Source organism: Chelonia mydas, chromosome 5 (assembly GCF_015237465.2).
Source record: "Chelonia mydas isolate rCheMyd1 chromosome 5, rCheMyd1.pri.v2, whole genome shotgun sequence".
Lineage (NCBI taxonomy): Eukaryota > Metazoa > Chordata > Testudines > Cheloniidae > Chelonia > Chelonia mydas.
In genome coordinates, this window is record NC_051245.2 from 43,258,870 (window position 1) to 43,274,584 (window position 15,715).

The 15,715-nt window shown below is 43.0% G+C and overlaps 1 protein-coding gene across 1 annotated transcript in view; it reads right to left on the minus strand.

The window, feature by feature from the left end:
- THBS4 (thrombospondin 4) overlaps positions 1-15,715 on the minus strand; it is a 55,828-nt gene that overhangs the window by 11,694 nt on the left and 28,419 nt on the right. The window contains exons 10-15 of the mRNA XM_007059014.3: positions 13,327-13,479; positions 10,761-10,865; positions 10,407-10,514; positions 3,239-3,398; positions 1,814-1,932; positions 981-1,033 (exon numbers count right to left, since the gene is read on the minus strand). Coding sequence (XP_007059076.1) covers positions 981-1,033; positions 1,814-1,932; positions 3,239-3,398; positions 10,407-10,514; positions 10,761-10,865; positions 13,327-13,479 — 698 coding nt within the window. The remainder of the gene's footprint in view (positions 1-980; positions 1,034-1,813; positions 1,933-3,238; positions 3,399-10,406; positions 10,515-10,760; positions 10,866-13,326; positions 13,480-15,715) is intronic.

Genomic DNA, 15,715 nt, shown 5'->3' on the forward strand with positions numbered 1-15,715 from the left:
CCATGTTAAAGCTAATCCCCACACATGAGGATAGATGATGGTAGGGTAGTTTCAGGAACTCCTTAGTGCTGACCAGGCCTCAGTGGTTTCCATTGTGCTAATCACCTTGGAATGCAGCAATTATCACCTTCCCACGAGTGGGAAATGGTGCATTCCTAAGGGATTTAATCACTTCCTCTTTCCTCTGCTTTGAGCAGGGGCAAGTAGTAGTTGCCTTTTCCTTTTGAAAAGAGGAGTAAAATATAATGCCCTAAACTTGGTTTTGCTGGCGTTGCTCTCATCATAGAGTGAAAGCGAATGCAGCTGGTCTTGTGACAGTCACTGCCTTTGGGAGAAAAGAAATGGCATTTCATGGATTCCCCAGCACATCCTCAGCTGCCCCTGCCTCTGCCCCGCCTAGTATCTGCAAGGGATGAAGAGAGACTTTACCACTACTCCTATACTAAAGTGAAAGGGACATTTTTTTCAGGTAGGTCCTTGCCTTTTACAATTAAACTTTATGTTATAGTGAAGTCTTGTGTGTTAGTGGGGGAAACACCTCCCCCTAAAATTGTTTGGGTGGTTTTGGTTTTGATTTGTGTTGATTTGATAATATAAGCTCTGTGTGGAGCTTGCCAGTTTTCTTTCTATGGAATCAGCTTTGAATCATGTCATGTATCTGTTTTCTATACCCTTTTTGGACCTGAACTGATGAAATGTGCATGGAGAAAGTGGAAGGGGGGATGGTTTACCTACTGTTATAGCAACAGTAATTGATGACTACGGCTTTGAATGATAGTTATTTCAGAAAAGAATTTTATGTAATGAAAACAAACTATGTTCTTACTGGGCAGGAAATACTGAAAATAACCTAGGGCTGAACTCCTGATGGGAGTGTCGGTGCATCTCTACTGAAGTGGATGGAATTAGACTAGCTTATGCCAGGGCTAAATTTGATCCAGTATTGTTCTCTTATTGATATTAGATAGGGGGTACTGTACCTGTCTTGGTTGGTGTCACAAGAATCTCCAATCAGGTCATTGTCAATATCTGACTGGAAACAGAAACAGAAGAAGTTGTAGTGTTAACTGCTGAGAGAATATTAAAATGACAGTACTATATTGGCAGGATCAGTTCTTTTTATAAAATAGATCTTCTGGTTATGTGGGTGATTGAAAGAAGAAAACTTATTTAACAAGGGCAGAAAAACAAAGTAGTATTAAATTGGGCAGGACTAGATTCTGGGGTTCTAGCTGAAGGAATTAAAAAAAAAAAAAAAGAAAGTTGCCTGAGATACTGAAAATGAGTCAACCCTCGTTTTCCAGAAGAGGTTTCCCTCTTCTGTACCTTAAAAATAAGCCTACGGTGTTACACAACTGAACAGAGAACTGTAGCAAATCTACTCTGTTTACTCAATGACCCTGAGTCTGTGGTGATAGAGGTTTTTGTCTGAATAAGAAAATCAACATTTGGCCCTAATGAAAGAAAGAATACATATAACAAATCTGTACTCCCAATGGAGTCTTCCCATTGACTTGTTTGGCCCACCACAGATGGGAGATGTGGCGGCAAATTGATCAGAGAAGGTGCACAATGAGACATGCAGAGTGTGAAAAAGCACCTATCTGTTCCTATTTCCAGTCTCCTTTTCCAAACTCAAGCTTTCAAAGTTTCACAAGTTTTTTCTACATATCCTTTAACAAAATGGAAGCAGCTGATCTCTTGTAGCTCCAATTGTCTCCTTCTACAGTTATTTGGTGCTCACAGTCACTTTTTCACTAACCTGGTGGCTGAGGCTTGTGCTATCCTACAGATTTTTCTTCCCCTCACTAACCTGGTTGGGGTTGCTGATAGTGGGGCAGCTGTCACAAGCGTCACCAACACCGTCGTTATCCCCGTCCTTTTGGTCCCGATTGGGAACCCTCTGACAATTGTCCAAAAGATTCTTAATACCTGGAAAAATCATCAATATTAGTCAAAATTATTCCCTCGGTTTCCAAATGTGTGTGTTTTCCAAATGCACCCGTTTATATATTTTCACAGAATACAGCATTACTGTTCAGCCATCACCAATGTCTGCAGCAGTTCACTTAGGGCACAGTGCGTGATTACATCATAAACATTAACAGCAAATCTGTGTTTCTGTGCACACCTCATTTAATCAAGGTTAGGAGCATCTCACTAATGACATTGCCTTGCATTCCATTTTCCTGCACACCTCACTGCATTCTGTCCCCATACCGCATTCTGTCCCCATACCATATAGTTTATATCACGTGACATTTCATTTATTATATTATATTTAAGGGCACTTGATTTTCTTCCAAGCCCCATGCAGCAATGACAATAAAATGTTGCATAACCGGGATCTCTTGGGCATTCAGGCAGGAGGCAGTCAGATGTGCTAGGATGTGGTTGGTCCTGTGGATTATTGTGAAGAGGTTTGGGGGGGTTTTTTTTGTTGTTGTTGTTTTGCTGTTAATATTGATAGTCCATTAAAATGTTCAACAGCCTTTTAATTGTTGTATGAATTATTGTGGAGTTTAACTGTTGCACATTGCCCAGGGCTTGGGGTGGAGCAAAAAAAAAAATCAATATTTACACAAAATAAATAAAAATGGCTGCAACTAGGAGTTGCGTGCAGAGATGTGATCTCTGACAAAATCTCACATGAGAAGATGTGTTTGACCAAGTAACGTCATCCCCAAATTTTCTGCATCTTAGTCTGAGTTGCTGCTGCTGTTGGGATTCATAGTTATCACACTTTGCAGTCTTATAGGTTAGTCAGAACTGTTCTTGCAACATGTTTCGTGTCCTCTACTGCAGCCATGCCAATTGCCAGGAGGGAAACAGTCAAAATTGCTGGGTTTTACATAGTATCTCTGGGTTACCCCATCACTGTTGGAAACTAGAACTAAAGTATTCGGCCTTAGAGATGCCTAAAAGCTGGTTCCAAACATCCTCTGTTAGGCAATGTCTACACTACAGGACATACACGATACTAATGTATGTCATTCAGAGATGTGAATAAACCATCCACTGAGAGACAAGTTACACTGACATAAGCACTGGACAGCGCTATGTCGGCGGGAGAGCTTGCAGGGGCTGGAGTAGTTAAGCAGAGGCCCTGTCGGCTTAGCGCGGCTACATTAGAGAGTTTACAGTGGTGCAGCTGTAAACTCTCTAGTGTAGCCGTGCCGTAACACACAGCACATGCTGGGTGATTTTAAAGAATTATGTTAAGTGCAGATTGATCAACCATCTCCATCCATGTCATCATCACAGGCGTCTCCTTTCCCGTCACCATCTGTGTCCCTCTGGTCATTATTCAAGACTGTGCGACAGTTGTCACAAGCATCTCCAAAGATATCTTGATCACTGTTCCTCTGCTTAATGTTCGGCACCAATACACAGTTATCCTAAAAGGGAGACAAACACAAATTCCTTTCTGTTAAATTCTTACTTGAGTCAAATAATCCTAACTCTCATTTATACACTGTAAACTCTTTTGCAGATGCAAATATATTATTGTAAATAGCTTGGCATTCTATGTGGTCTATAAATCAGGACCAGATTTCACTGGTCCTATACCAACTTCCAGTTTTTATATACAGTGTGTGTGGATGAGAGGTACTACTGTCCAATGTGCATAAGGGTTTGTTTATAACAGTGACTTTTGGTTCACATGGGTCCATTTAAACAGTCTGCCTTGATATGCTGGTTCTCTTATTTAATGTGTTTTATTTCAGGGTCTGTGTTTCAGGATGCACACTGCTTCAATCCATTAGGACAGTGGCTTTCAACCTGTGGTCCATGGACCCATGAGGGTCTGCAGCCTCTGGAAATCTTAGACACAGGAGTCCGCACCTTCATTTGAAATCTTTTAGGAGTCCACAAATGAAAAAAGGTTGAAAACCACTGCATTAGGAAAAAAGCCGGCTCCCCCTACTGGTATATCCTCAAACTAAGACTCTGCTTGGCAATTTGACCTTTTCACCCAAAAAAGCCTGAATTCCAGATTTAACATGTTTTCTACTTTGGTATTAATTCTGCAAGGCCCGTGGGGAGGGGCTGGGGGGACAGTAACAAGGAAGCAGCACTTCCCTCTTCTGCGCATCCCTCTTGAACACCTGGGTTCTCATCCTCTCTCTACCCAGAGATGGACAGGACAATAGGGCCCTATGTTAGTTTACAGCTGTGTCTTATTGTTAATGCAGGTTCAATACTGTGAAGGTGCCAAAGCAATTCCACAGTTAGAACTGCATTAGGATTTGCATTTAAAGCAGGAATTACATTTTTTGTTATGCACCAATAACACAGTGAATCATCCCAAACTGACAGCACTTACCCTTTGAGGACCTGGCCTGCTTCAAAGCCCTTTGAAATCGTTGGAAAGGCTCCCGTTAACTGCTGTCGGCTTTGGACCAGGCCCTGAGTACAGACTGAATTCTCACGCCGAACTATTCATTATTTGAGTTATAATAATTTTTAAATGGGCTTCTAAGTTCTTTTTCTGGGGATGAGACTAACTTTATTGCCTCTCCCTCTAGCAAATAAGCTCCTGGGTGTTTTTGAGATTTGAAAATTGTTTTGCTGTAACAAAATCTGAGACATGGGCTACTTTTTAAATTCATTTTTAATTTTTAATTGAATTAACGCTGTTAATATATCCGCCTGTGACGGGGTGTCAACCCCACACAGGACTGGAAGGGGTTAAGTTGGCCAGGCAGGCCTACTAACTCCACAGACTGCACCTGGAGGAAGAGCTAGGGAGCAGGGAGTTGACTGCGAGCAGGTTCAGCTGTGCAATAACAGGCAGGGCCTATAAAGCCAGGAAGCTGGCACCGAACAGGGACTGCTGCTGGCAATAGGGTTGCCAGGTGTCCGATTTTCAGTTGGAATGCCTGGTCAAAAAGGGACCCTGGTGGCTCTGGTCAGCACTGCCAACCAGGCCAATAAAAGTCACGTTGGCGGTGCTGCCCGGCTAAGGCAGGTTAGTCCCTATCTGTCCTGGCACCACACTGGGCCCCGGAAGGGGCCAGCAGGTCCAGCTCCTCAGCAGGGTGGCCACGGGACTCGGCGTGCTGCCCCCGCCCCAAGCACCGGCTCCACACTCCCATTGGCTGGGAACAGTGACCAATGGGAGCTGGAGGGGGTGGTGCCTGTGGGTGAGAGCAGCTCACAGAGCCTCCTGGCCCCGCTGCCTAGGAGCCGGACCGGCTGGCTGCTTCCAGGGTGCAGTGTGGTGCCAGCACAGGCAGGGAGCCTGCCTTAGCCCTGCTGTGCCCTTGACCGGGAGCCTCCCGAGGTAAGCCTGTGCCCCAACCCCAATCACCTGCTCCAGCCCTGAGCCCCTCCAAACCTGGAGCCCCCTCCTGCACCCCAAACCCCTCATCCCTGGCCCCACCCCAGAGCCCGCACCCCCAGCCCAGACCACGTACTCCCTCCTGCATCCCAATCCCCTGCCTCAACCCACAGCCCTCTCCCACACTCTGAATCCCTTGCCCCCACCCCCCCAACCTGGAGCCCCCTCCTGCACCCCAAGCCCCTCACCCCCTCCTGCACCCAAACTCTCTGACACTGCCTGAAGCCCCCTCCTGCACCCTGAACCCCTCATTTCTGGCCCCACCCCAGAGCCTGCACCCCCAGTTAGAACCCTCATCGTCTCCCGCACCCCAACCCCCTGCTCCAGCCCAGTGAAAGTGAGTGAGGGTGGGGGAGAGCGAGCCACCGAGGGAGGGGGGATATAGTGAGCAGGGGGCGGGGCTGGGGCAGGGAAGGGGTAGAGCTAGGGTGTTTGGTTTTGTATGATTAGAAAGTTGGCAACCCTAGCTGGCAAAGGGCAGTCACTCCCTGGGAGGAGGGCTTGAGGCTGGTACACCCAGAGCAAGGAGCGAAACCAGGAGTTGTAGGAAGGAGTCATAGGATGACTATGAGCCGCCAATGTGAGATGGCCGTGAAAAAAGCTAATGCGGTCTTGGGATGCGTCAGGAGAGGTATTTCCAGTAGGGATAAGGAGGTTTTAGTACCGTTATACAAGGCACTGGTGAGATCTCACCTGGAATACTGTGTGCAGTTCTGGTCTTCCATGTTTAAGAAAGATGAATTCAAACTGGAACAGGTACAGAGAAGGGCTACTAGGATGATCCGAGGAATGGAAAACTTGTCTTATGAAAGGAGACTCAAGGAGCTTGGCTTGGTTAGCCTAACCAAAAGAAGGCTGAGGGGAAATATGATTGCTCTCTATAAATATATCAGAGGGATAAATACCGGAGAGGGAGAGGAATTATTTTAGCTCAGTACCAATGTGGACACAAGAACAAATGGATATAAACTGGCCACCAGGAAGTTTAGACTTGAAATTAGATGAAGGTTTCTAACCATCAGAGGAGTGAAGTTCTGGAACAGCCTTCCAAGGGAAGCAGTGGGGGCAAAAGATCTATCTGGCTTTAAGATTAAACTCAATAAGTTTATGGAGGAGATGGTATGATGGGATAACATGGTTTTGGTAATTAAATATTCATGGTAAATAGGTCTAATGGCCTGTGATGGGATATTAGATGGGGTGGGATCTGAGTTATCCAAGAAAGAATTTTCTGTAGTATCTGGCTGGTGAATCTTGCCCATATGCCCAGGATTTAGCTGATCGCAATATTTGGGGTTGGGAAGGAATTTTCCTCCAGGGCAGATTGGAAGAGGCCCTGGAGGTTTTTCGTCTTCCTCTGTAGCATGGGGCATGGGTCACTTGCTGGAGGATTCTCTGCTCCTTGAAGTCTTTAAACCACGATTTGAGGACTTCAATAGCTCAGACATAGGTGAGAGGTTTTTCGCAGGAGTGGTGGGTGAAATTCTGTGGCCTGCGTTGTGCAGGAGGTCAGACTCGATGATCATAATGGTCCCTTCTGACCTAAATATCTATGAATCTATAAGTCCAGGGAAGGAGCAGTGTGTGCTGGGAGAGGAAAGCCCAGAACTGTTGCGTTGTGGGTCCCTGGATTGGAAGCCGGAGTAGAGGGCAGGCCTGGGTTCCCTACCTGCCACTGGGGAAGTGACACTGGTGGGGCAGTGAACTGAAAGAGTGTCGGGGTCACTGGGAGTGACAGAGACTTTGAAGCCCTATACCCTGAAGGGGAGAACGCTGAGTGACTTGGACAGAGGGCTGACTCATGAAGAGGATACTGCGGTTCCTGAATCAAGATCGGGGCTGCAGACCAGAGAGAAAGACGGAGTGACAGTATACAACCGTGGGAAGGGGTGTCAATCTTGTGAGCTAATCCCCAGCGCAGCTAGGAGGAGGCGCCAGACAAGTGGTGAATGGTGTACTCTGTGACACTGCTATTGGATGGATGCTACAGAATCTAAACTTCAATTTAAATAAAAACAAGAGTGCCTAGCTCTCATGGTTGTTCAAGAAACCCTTGAAAAAATGAACAGGTAAATAAATGCAGAGTTGTCTTCCTCAATATGTGGACAGCCTGTAACAATAGTTCTGGGAGGTGAGACCTGCCCATTTCATGATAATGGAACTGTTATGTCTGAAACATAATGTTGACACTGAAATTTTCACCTTTAACTGTTCCACTGCTGAGACAAGGTAGGTGAGGTAATCTCTTTTTATTGGACCAACTTCTGTTGGTGAGAGAGACAAGTTTTCAAGCTACACAGAGCTCTTCTTCAGGTCTGGGAAAGATACTCGGTGCCACAGCTAAGAACAAGATAGAGCAGATTGTTTAGCATAAGTAGTTAACACATATTCTAAGGCATAGTCATAGCACAAAAAGTGGGACTAGTGGATTGCAGGTTGTTGTAATAAGCCATAAATCCAATGTCTTTATTAAGACCATGATTTTTAGTGTCAAGCAAAGTTTTTATGAATTGAAGCTCCCAGGCTTGTCTTTTGAAAGTGTTGTGCAGGTTCCTTTGTGTATCTTGGGAAGCATGTAAAAGGTCATGGGGGTGGGTTCATGGGGGTGGGTTTGTAGAGTTTCTCTTGGAGTTGTTTGGGGAAGGATTTGATTAGATCCTTAAGTTCCTGGGTAAATTGTGGTGTGGGGTCTTCTTTGAGTTCTCTATAGTACGTGGTCAGAGAGCTGTCGGTTGGCCTGATCTTGTATTTAGCTGTGACACTCTTAGAACCTTTCCTAGACCTGAAGAAGAGCTCTGTGAAAGTTCGAAAGCTTGTCTCTCTCACCAATTGAAGTTGGTCCAGTAAAAGATATTACCTCACCCACCTTGTCTCTCTAACATCCTGGGAACTACCACTGCTACACCAATACTGCAAACAACAATGGAAGATATTTAATTACATGGTCACATAGTATTTTTTTCAAGGAAAATTTGTCATTAAATAATTACTAAATTACAAGTAATGTAGCATCACAAAAATGAGGAGGTTAGTTAAACAGAAATTAAAGGGTACAGTGCCAAAAGTGAAATCTCTGCAAGCTGCATGGAAACTTTTTAAAGACACCATAATAGAGGCTCAACTTAAATGTATACCCCAAATTTAAAAACATAGTAAGAGAACCAAAAAAGAGCCACCATGGCTAAACAACAAAGTAAAAGAACCAGTGAGCGGCAAAAAGGCATCCTTTTAAAAAGTGGAAGTTAAATCCTAGTGAGGAAAATAGAAAGGAGCATAAACACTCACAAATGAAGTGTAAAAATACAATTAGGAAGGCCAAAAAAGAATTTGAAGAACAGCTAGCCAAAGACTCAAAAAGTAATAGCAAATTTTTTTTAAGTACATCAGAAGCAGGAAGCCTGCTAAATAACCAGGGTGGCCACTGGATGATGGAGATGCTAAAGGAGCACTCAAGGACAATAAGGCCATTGCGGAGAAACTAAATGAATTCTTTGCATCGGTCTTCACAGCCGAGGATGTGAGGGAGATTCCCAAACCTGAGCCATTCTTTTTCAGTGACAGATCTGAGGAACTCCTCTAATTCCAAAGTAATTTGCAAAGTAAGGTGCCATGGGATAAGAGGGAAGGTGGTCTCATGGATTGGTAACTAGTTAAAAGATAGGAAACAAAGGGTAGGTATAAATGATCAGTTTTCAGAATGGAGGGAGGTAAATAGTGGGGTCCCCCAGGGGTCTGTTCTGGGACTAGTCCTATTCAACATATTAATAAATGATCTGGAAAAAGGGATAAACAGTGTGGTGGCAAAATCTGCAGATGATACAAAATTACTAAAGATAATTAAGACCCAAGCAGACTGCAAAGCGCTACAAAAGGATTTCTCAAAACTGGGTGACTGGGCAACAAAATGACAGATGAAATTTAATGTTGATAAATGCAAACTAATGCACATTGGAAAGCATAATCCCAACTATATATATAAAATGATGGGGTCTAAATTAGCTGCTACCACTCAAGAATGAGATCTTGGAGTCATTGTGGATAGTTCTCTGAAAACATCCACTCAATGTGCAGCGGTAGTCAAAAAAGTGAACAGAATGCTGGGAATAATTAAGAAAGGGATAAATAATAGGACAGAAAATATCATGTTGCCTCTATATAAATTCATGGTACACCCACATCTTGAATACTATGTGCAGATGTGGTCGCCCCATCTCATAAAAGAGATATTGGAATTGGAAAAGTTTCAGAAAAGGACAACAAAAATTATTAGGGGTACGGAACGGCTTCCGTATGAGGAGAGATTAATAAAACTGGGGCTTTTCAGCTTGGAAAAGAGATGGCTAAGGGGAGATCTGATTGAGGTCTATAAAATCATGACTGATGTAGAGAAAGTAGATAAGGAAGTGTTGTTTACTACTTCTCATAACACAAGAACTAGGGGTCACCAGATGAAGGTTTAAAACAAATAAAAGGAACTGTTTCTTCATACACTGCACCGTCAACCTGTGGAACTCCTTGCCAGAGGATGTTGTGAAGGCGAAGACCATAACTGGGTTCAAAAAAGAACTAGATAAATTAATGGAGGATAAGTCCATCAACGGCTATTAGCCAGGATGGGCAGGAATGATGTCCCTAGCCTCTGTTTGCCAGAAGCTGGGAATGAGCGACAGGGGATGGATCACTTGATGATTACCTGTTCTGTTCATTCCCTCCGGAGCACCTGGCACTGGCCACTGTCAGAAGACAGGATACTGGGCTAGATGGACCTTTGGTCTGACCCAGTAGGGCCATTCTTATGTTCTTATTGGTAGGTTGGAGTTAAGGTTGTTTGTCACAGTGTGATTTTTCAGGTCTTTGATGTAAGCATCGTATAAATGGAAATGAGTGCATTAGAGAAGGTGCTGGTGAGTACGGGTGGCTAAATGTAGTGAGGGCAGTGGGACACGCCTAGGAAAATGGTACTGTATTAGGTTTAGAAACGTCCCATCTTGCACCAACTTCATTCCATCCTATTGGCCTGGGATTCCAAACCTGAACCATGTTCTACGTCTGTGTACAGTACCTGTTCGTTAGGAATTCCATCTCCATCTGCATCCTCATCACAGGCATCTCCAAGTCCATCACCATCTGCGTCTTCTTGTCCTGAGTTTGGAACAAATCTGCAGTTGTCCTAAGCAAAAAATAAACCCAAGAAATATGACCAGCATTCCACAACATTACTTGAAATCTCTCTCCTGGAGGCTGACTGACTTTCTTTACTATTAACCTCAAAAGTTTCTTAATGAAATATATTTTAAACAAAATAAGCATAAAAGAACTTGCAAAAGTGTTTATACTTCATAGTGTTTCCCCCACTGCCTCTTCATGCCCCCACACTATCATTCCCCTGGGTGATTAAAAAGAAAAAGCCTCCTACCTTTCTGCAGCTATCAGCAGAGCATGAGAGTTTTTCATCAGGATAGCCATCAATATCTATGTCCTTTCCACAGATATAACCATCACCAGCCCAACCAATGCCACACTACAAACGAAAACACTAGTATAGAACCACAGAAAGACTGAAGATTCCACTTTGCAACCATGTACAGCAATGCTCAAGATGTGACCCTAGGTCAGTTTCAGAAAGGATCAATATGCAGTGCAGGAGGCACTAACATGTATAATGATATATTCAAGCACACATCGCTATCTGTTAAGGTAGGCATTGAGATTTAGCTCCAAACTTAAAATGTATCTGCTAATTTTGGATTGCCAGCGTCAGACACGTAGGGCCTGATTTTCAGAGGTGCTGAGTACCCACAACTCCAAATGACTCCAGTGGATGCTCAGATCCTCAGTGTCTCAAGGTGATCATCCAGAATTAGTGGTTGCTTTTGAAAAGGTAGGCATTAGTGATCCGAGGTGAAGCAGAGGTCAATAGTCTCCCTGAAAGACAACAAAATGCAAACCCACTGGAAAAAGAGCCAAAGTATGTAACATATATTCTGAGGGCCAGACTTTCAGAAAGAGAAGTCTGAAATCTCTCTGGAATATTTTACACACAATTATTTGCACGAGCAAATTGGGCATTTCTGCATACGAATGTTTAAGTATCTAAATTGCTATCAGTTCTCAAAAATACCTAATTTGTGGATGTAACTGCGAAACTGCACACCCAAATGTCTGGGTAAAACTGCCTGTGGACTTCAGACCTCTCCTGACTGTCCTCAGCACCAATATCTAGAAATCTCTCTGTTACAGACATTTGAAGCATCCCAGTTTTTTCTTTGAAATAAATATACTTAAAACTGAGATGCACCTAGAGGGCCAGAGAGGGAGGGGATAGCAGAAGGAAAAATGTCTGATTTAGCTTCAGACCCCAGAAGAAAATTGTAGAGCATATGTGGTATTCATATGCAGGATCAGTCCCTTGCTTCCAGGGTGATGAGTTGGATGCGTTGCAAAGACTGAGGTTGGGTGAGGGAGCACTTCTGGTCACACTCTAGCAGGGATAGCTTCCTTATGCTGTCCCACCAATGCATTTCAATCTTGGTTTAGAGTTGCTACCTCCCAGGGTAGAAAGGGCAGTAAAGTCTATATATGTACTGTGTCCTTGGCCTCTCTACTGAGAATGCCATCTAGCAAATCTGGTAAATACTAGCTGTCGTGGTGTTTTGGGGGTATTGAAACGTATCCATAGAGAATTAGACTAAAACCAGCAGGTTATTTCACAGAAAGAAGTGAAAGGTGCTGTTCCCATTGGTTGGCCCAAGCAGATTAGTGATCTCTATAGACAGAATTTATAAACCCTTGCTACAGAAAGGGACTCTGAAATATTGCAGTATTCTAGAGACCCTGCCCATAGAGCTGACATCTTTAAAGACATGGAATTGAGCTCTGCTGCAGTGAATCTCCACACACCTGATTCCTTCTACTGCATCTCTTTAAACAAAGACAAATAGGTTTAGAATGAAAACGTTCAACATAACAGGGAATAGTCTTTTGGCATCTCAGATTACTTTAACCAATATCAAATTTAAATGACTCCTTCCGTATCTGATGCTTGCATACAAAAATAGAAATATTCCTAGGTAAATAGATCTGTCCAACCCTTTCATTACAATAGCAGAAAAAAACCCCTCATAATCTCTTAAATATACCATAGAGAAGAGCAATACAGATCTTTATTTAATGCAGTAGGCATTGGCTGTGATGTTTTCATTCTTTTAGACACAGTGGGGGAACTGCTGTTCCTGGTGTATGAATGCCTTGATATTAGTCTTCCTTGTGGCAAAAGAAATGAACTTCACTTGAAATTCTGCCTGTACAAAGGTTACGCTATTAGGCCTATTGTATTTAAGGTTCCATCTACACAAAAACTTCTGATTGAGTTTGTACCCCTTAAGTGGCACAGTTTGTGCCCACACATTGCATGACTAATAACTACAGCAACCAGCTATGTGTCACCCTCGCCAGAGATCTAATCTGACATGCTCAATCTTCAATTAATCTGGTCAGAATACTCTTATCTCATTATGTAGACAGGAGCCCATAACCACACTTATATACCAGATAACCTTCCTCACAACTCACTGGACAGCAGAACATGGCCAGAGATCCACGTGATGCTGATGCTTGCTCTGTGCGCATTGATGTTTGACATACTTTTCTGCTGAGACCGTACAGGATAGCAGCTCAGATAGCAGAGGCAGACTTTCCAGAACGCAATCCTACAAATGCTGCTAGGCAGCATGGTAAATGTAGCCACCCAGATTTGGCTATCACGTAGATGTACCCGGGGGAGGGGAGAGAGTCTGCTATCTGGACACAACTGGACTGTTTTGTAACTGGGTCAAATGAGTGTGTCATACTCTGGGTACAAACACACTTTTTTACTGATCAAAGTGTACACAGGCCCTAAAACATCCTGCTCATTGCCTCAGAAGGACTGTTTTTTCTAGTTTCTCTGGAGCAGCCTAAAATATATCCTATCATCAACTTACAGTACATGAAATCTCTCCTTGCCTCTCTTCAGTACACTGTGCATGGACACTGCATGGGTTCAAGGCTCGATTTCTGCAGCTGCTCTTAGCCTTGCATCCTTTGACCTGGTCTCCAGTATAACCGGGTTTGCATGGGCCACAGTGGTAAGAACCCTGTAAAGACAATCAATCATTTGCATGAGTTTCACTGTTTTGCATTAAAATTAAGCAATCCTCTTCCCGAAACAGTGTGTCTGTGATTTGCCTCACGCTGTTTGCTTATGATGCGCAGGCTAAGTTTCATGTTTGCTGTGGTGTCTTGCTAGCTCCTTTCTGAATAGACGTTTTTTCACGTGCACTTAGTGCTATCAAACATGTGAGACTGACAGTTGTGGTGGGACCAAAGTCCCCTATTTACCCAGAGAACAGGTAGAGTACCAGCAGCAGCCCACACTCAGGATGAGCCAACTTCAAGGTGGGAAAGGATATTACAATCTCCATGCCTGTTCATTCTTTGCTGAGCCCTTGTCTATGCACCGATTACAAATCAATTTAACAGATGAAAAGCATGTGTGGACTCTTATTTTGGTATAAATCAGCCTTGTTTTGGTTTAGCTTCACTTAATTGGGAACAAGTTTAAGCTAAATTGAAACCAGCTGCTCTTAAGCTGAAATAAATGTGTCCACCAAAAGTTTGCTCTGGTTTTGCGTAAATCAGTTTAAAAACTGACTTAAGCTAAACTGGTACAACTTCTGTCTGTTGACAATGTCTAGGATTTGACATAAATTAGATCAAAATAAACTTTGTTTAAACTGACTTAAGTGTCCATGCAGCCTTTTGTATTGGCTTAACTAAATCAGCTTAAAATAACACTGAAACTACATCAGTGTGACTTTCTTACGTAAACAAGCCCAGAGATTCCAAGCAAGGATGTTGCAGTTAGTGCCTTTGCTACTGATGGTGGGTATTGTGATGTGGACAGGTTTACTAATGGGCTGTAATAAGCCCACACAGGCACTTCATTTGGTCTTGAGCTCTCTATTCCCCATGCTTAATTATTTTTAATCTTTTACTGTCTGGTGAAAAAACAACAACAAGAACATCAGTTAAAACCCCACCATAATCAATAATAACTTTCAACATTTTCAAAGACCAAGAAAGGGAACAAATATATAATGACATAACTAGACATGCAGCCCTATGTGTAAATAGTGAGTCTTTGTTTTATCAGGAGTTTCAGATGACTTCCTAACTCTTAAGCAGCAAAGCCTCATGGGTGACCTGTTAGAGTTGACCTAGTCAACTCTAACATGTGGATTGGAAAAGCATACTCATAACCCACATATGTAGTATTTTGTCTGTACCAGGAAGTACATGGTTTTGTCTGGATTTGTTTAGGATTTTCATCTGTGCCATCTGATTTCATGGCAGTAAGCCATACAGTTTGAACGTGGAGATAGATGGAGAATTGTATAAATCAAATAATTAATGAGTGATAGTTTAGAAAATTGGCAGCTAGCTGAGATCTGCATGTGGTTAGGACTGCACGAAATCCAGTGCTTTGTGCAATTCTTTCCCCCCTTTATTTAAATAAAATTGATGGGTTCAGTTCACCCAGGCTCACAACTCCTGAAATCCGCTAGTTACTTTGGATTTGCACAATGTATTCTTAGCTGTATCATGGCTCCGAATCCAGTGGTGCCACATAAACCTAAGCACAACCTTTGTGGGCCAAACAGATTCTACATATTTTAATAAAATTTAAAGTCACCTGTACTGATTTATATTTTAAGTTCAGTTTGTTTCATATCTATTCAGATAGGTTGTTTCTAGGTATAGCATTGTCTGTTTACACATTTGTGTAAACTAAAATGATGTCAACATGATGGCAAAACACTAATGAATCAGCCTTTAGTGTATTGTGTTTGAAGTAGGCCACGGGTCTTATGAAATACTCTGGTGGCCCGTGTATGGCCTGCAGGCCATAGGTTGGGCACCCCTGAGTTAAACAACCTTTAAAACAGCATTTCTGGACCCATATGATACTTAATGGAGGCAGGGCAGACAGTCAGTCTGTTCCACTGATGAGCTTTTCAAGAACTGGCTTACCCAGAGGCCCACTTGTCTCCCTAAAGACTGCATGAAAAAGGGTTGAAGATCTCTAAAGGATGCCTGGTCTAGTAACAGGACAGAAGATGCATCAGATAGAAATGCTGTAGATGTTAAAAAAAGAGAAAGATATTCAGCAGAGGAAGGGGGTTTAGTAACACAATACTTAATTTATGTAAAAGTACCTCACCCGGAGCTTGCAGTTTGATATCACCAGAAGCACTCAATAAACTTAAATATTTAAATGTGGGGGTTCTCTTATTCTTTTTGTGTGAGTCTACTTAGCTATACACAGCAGAC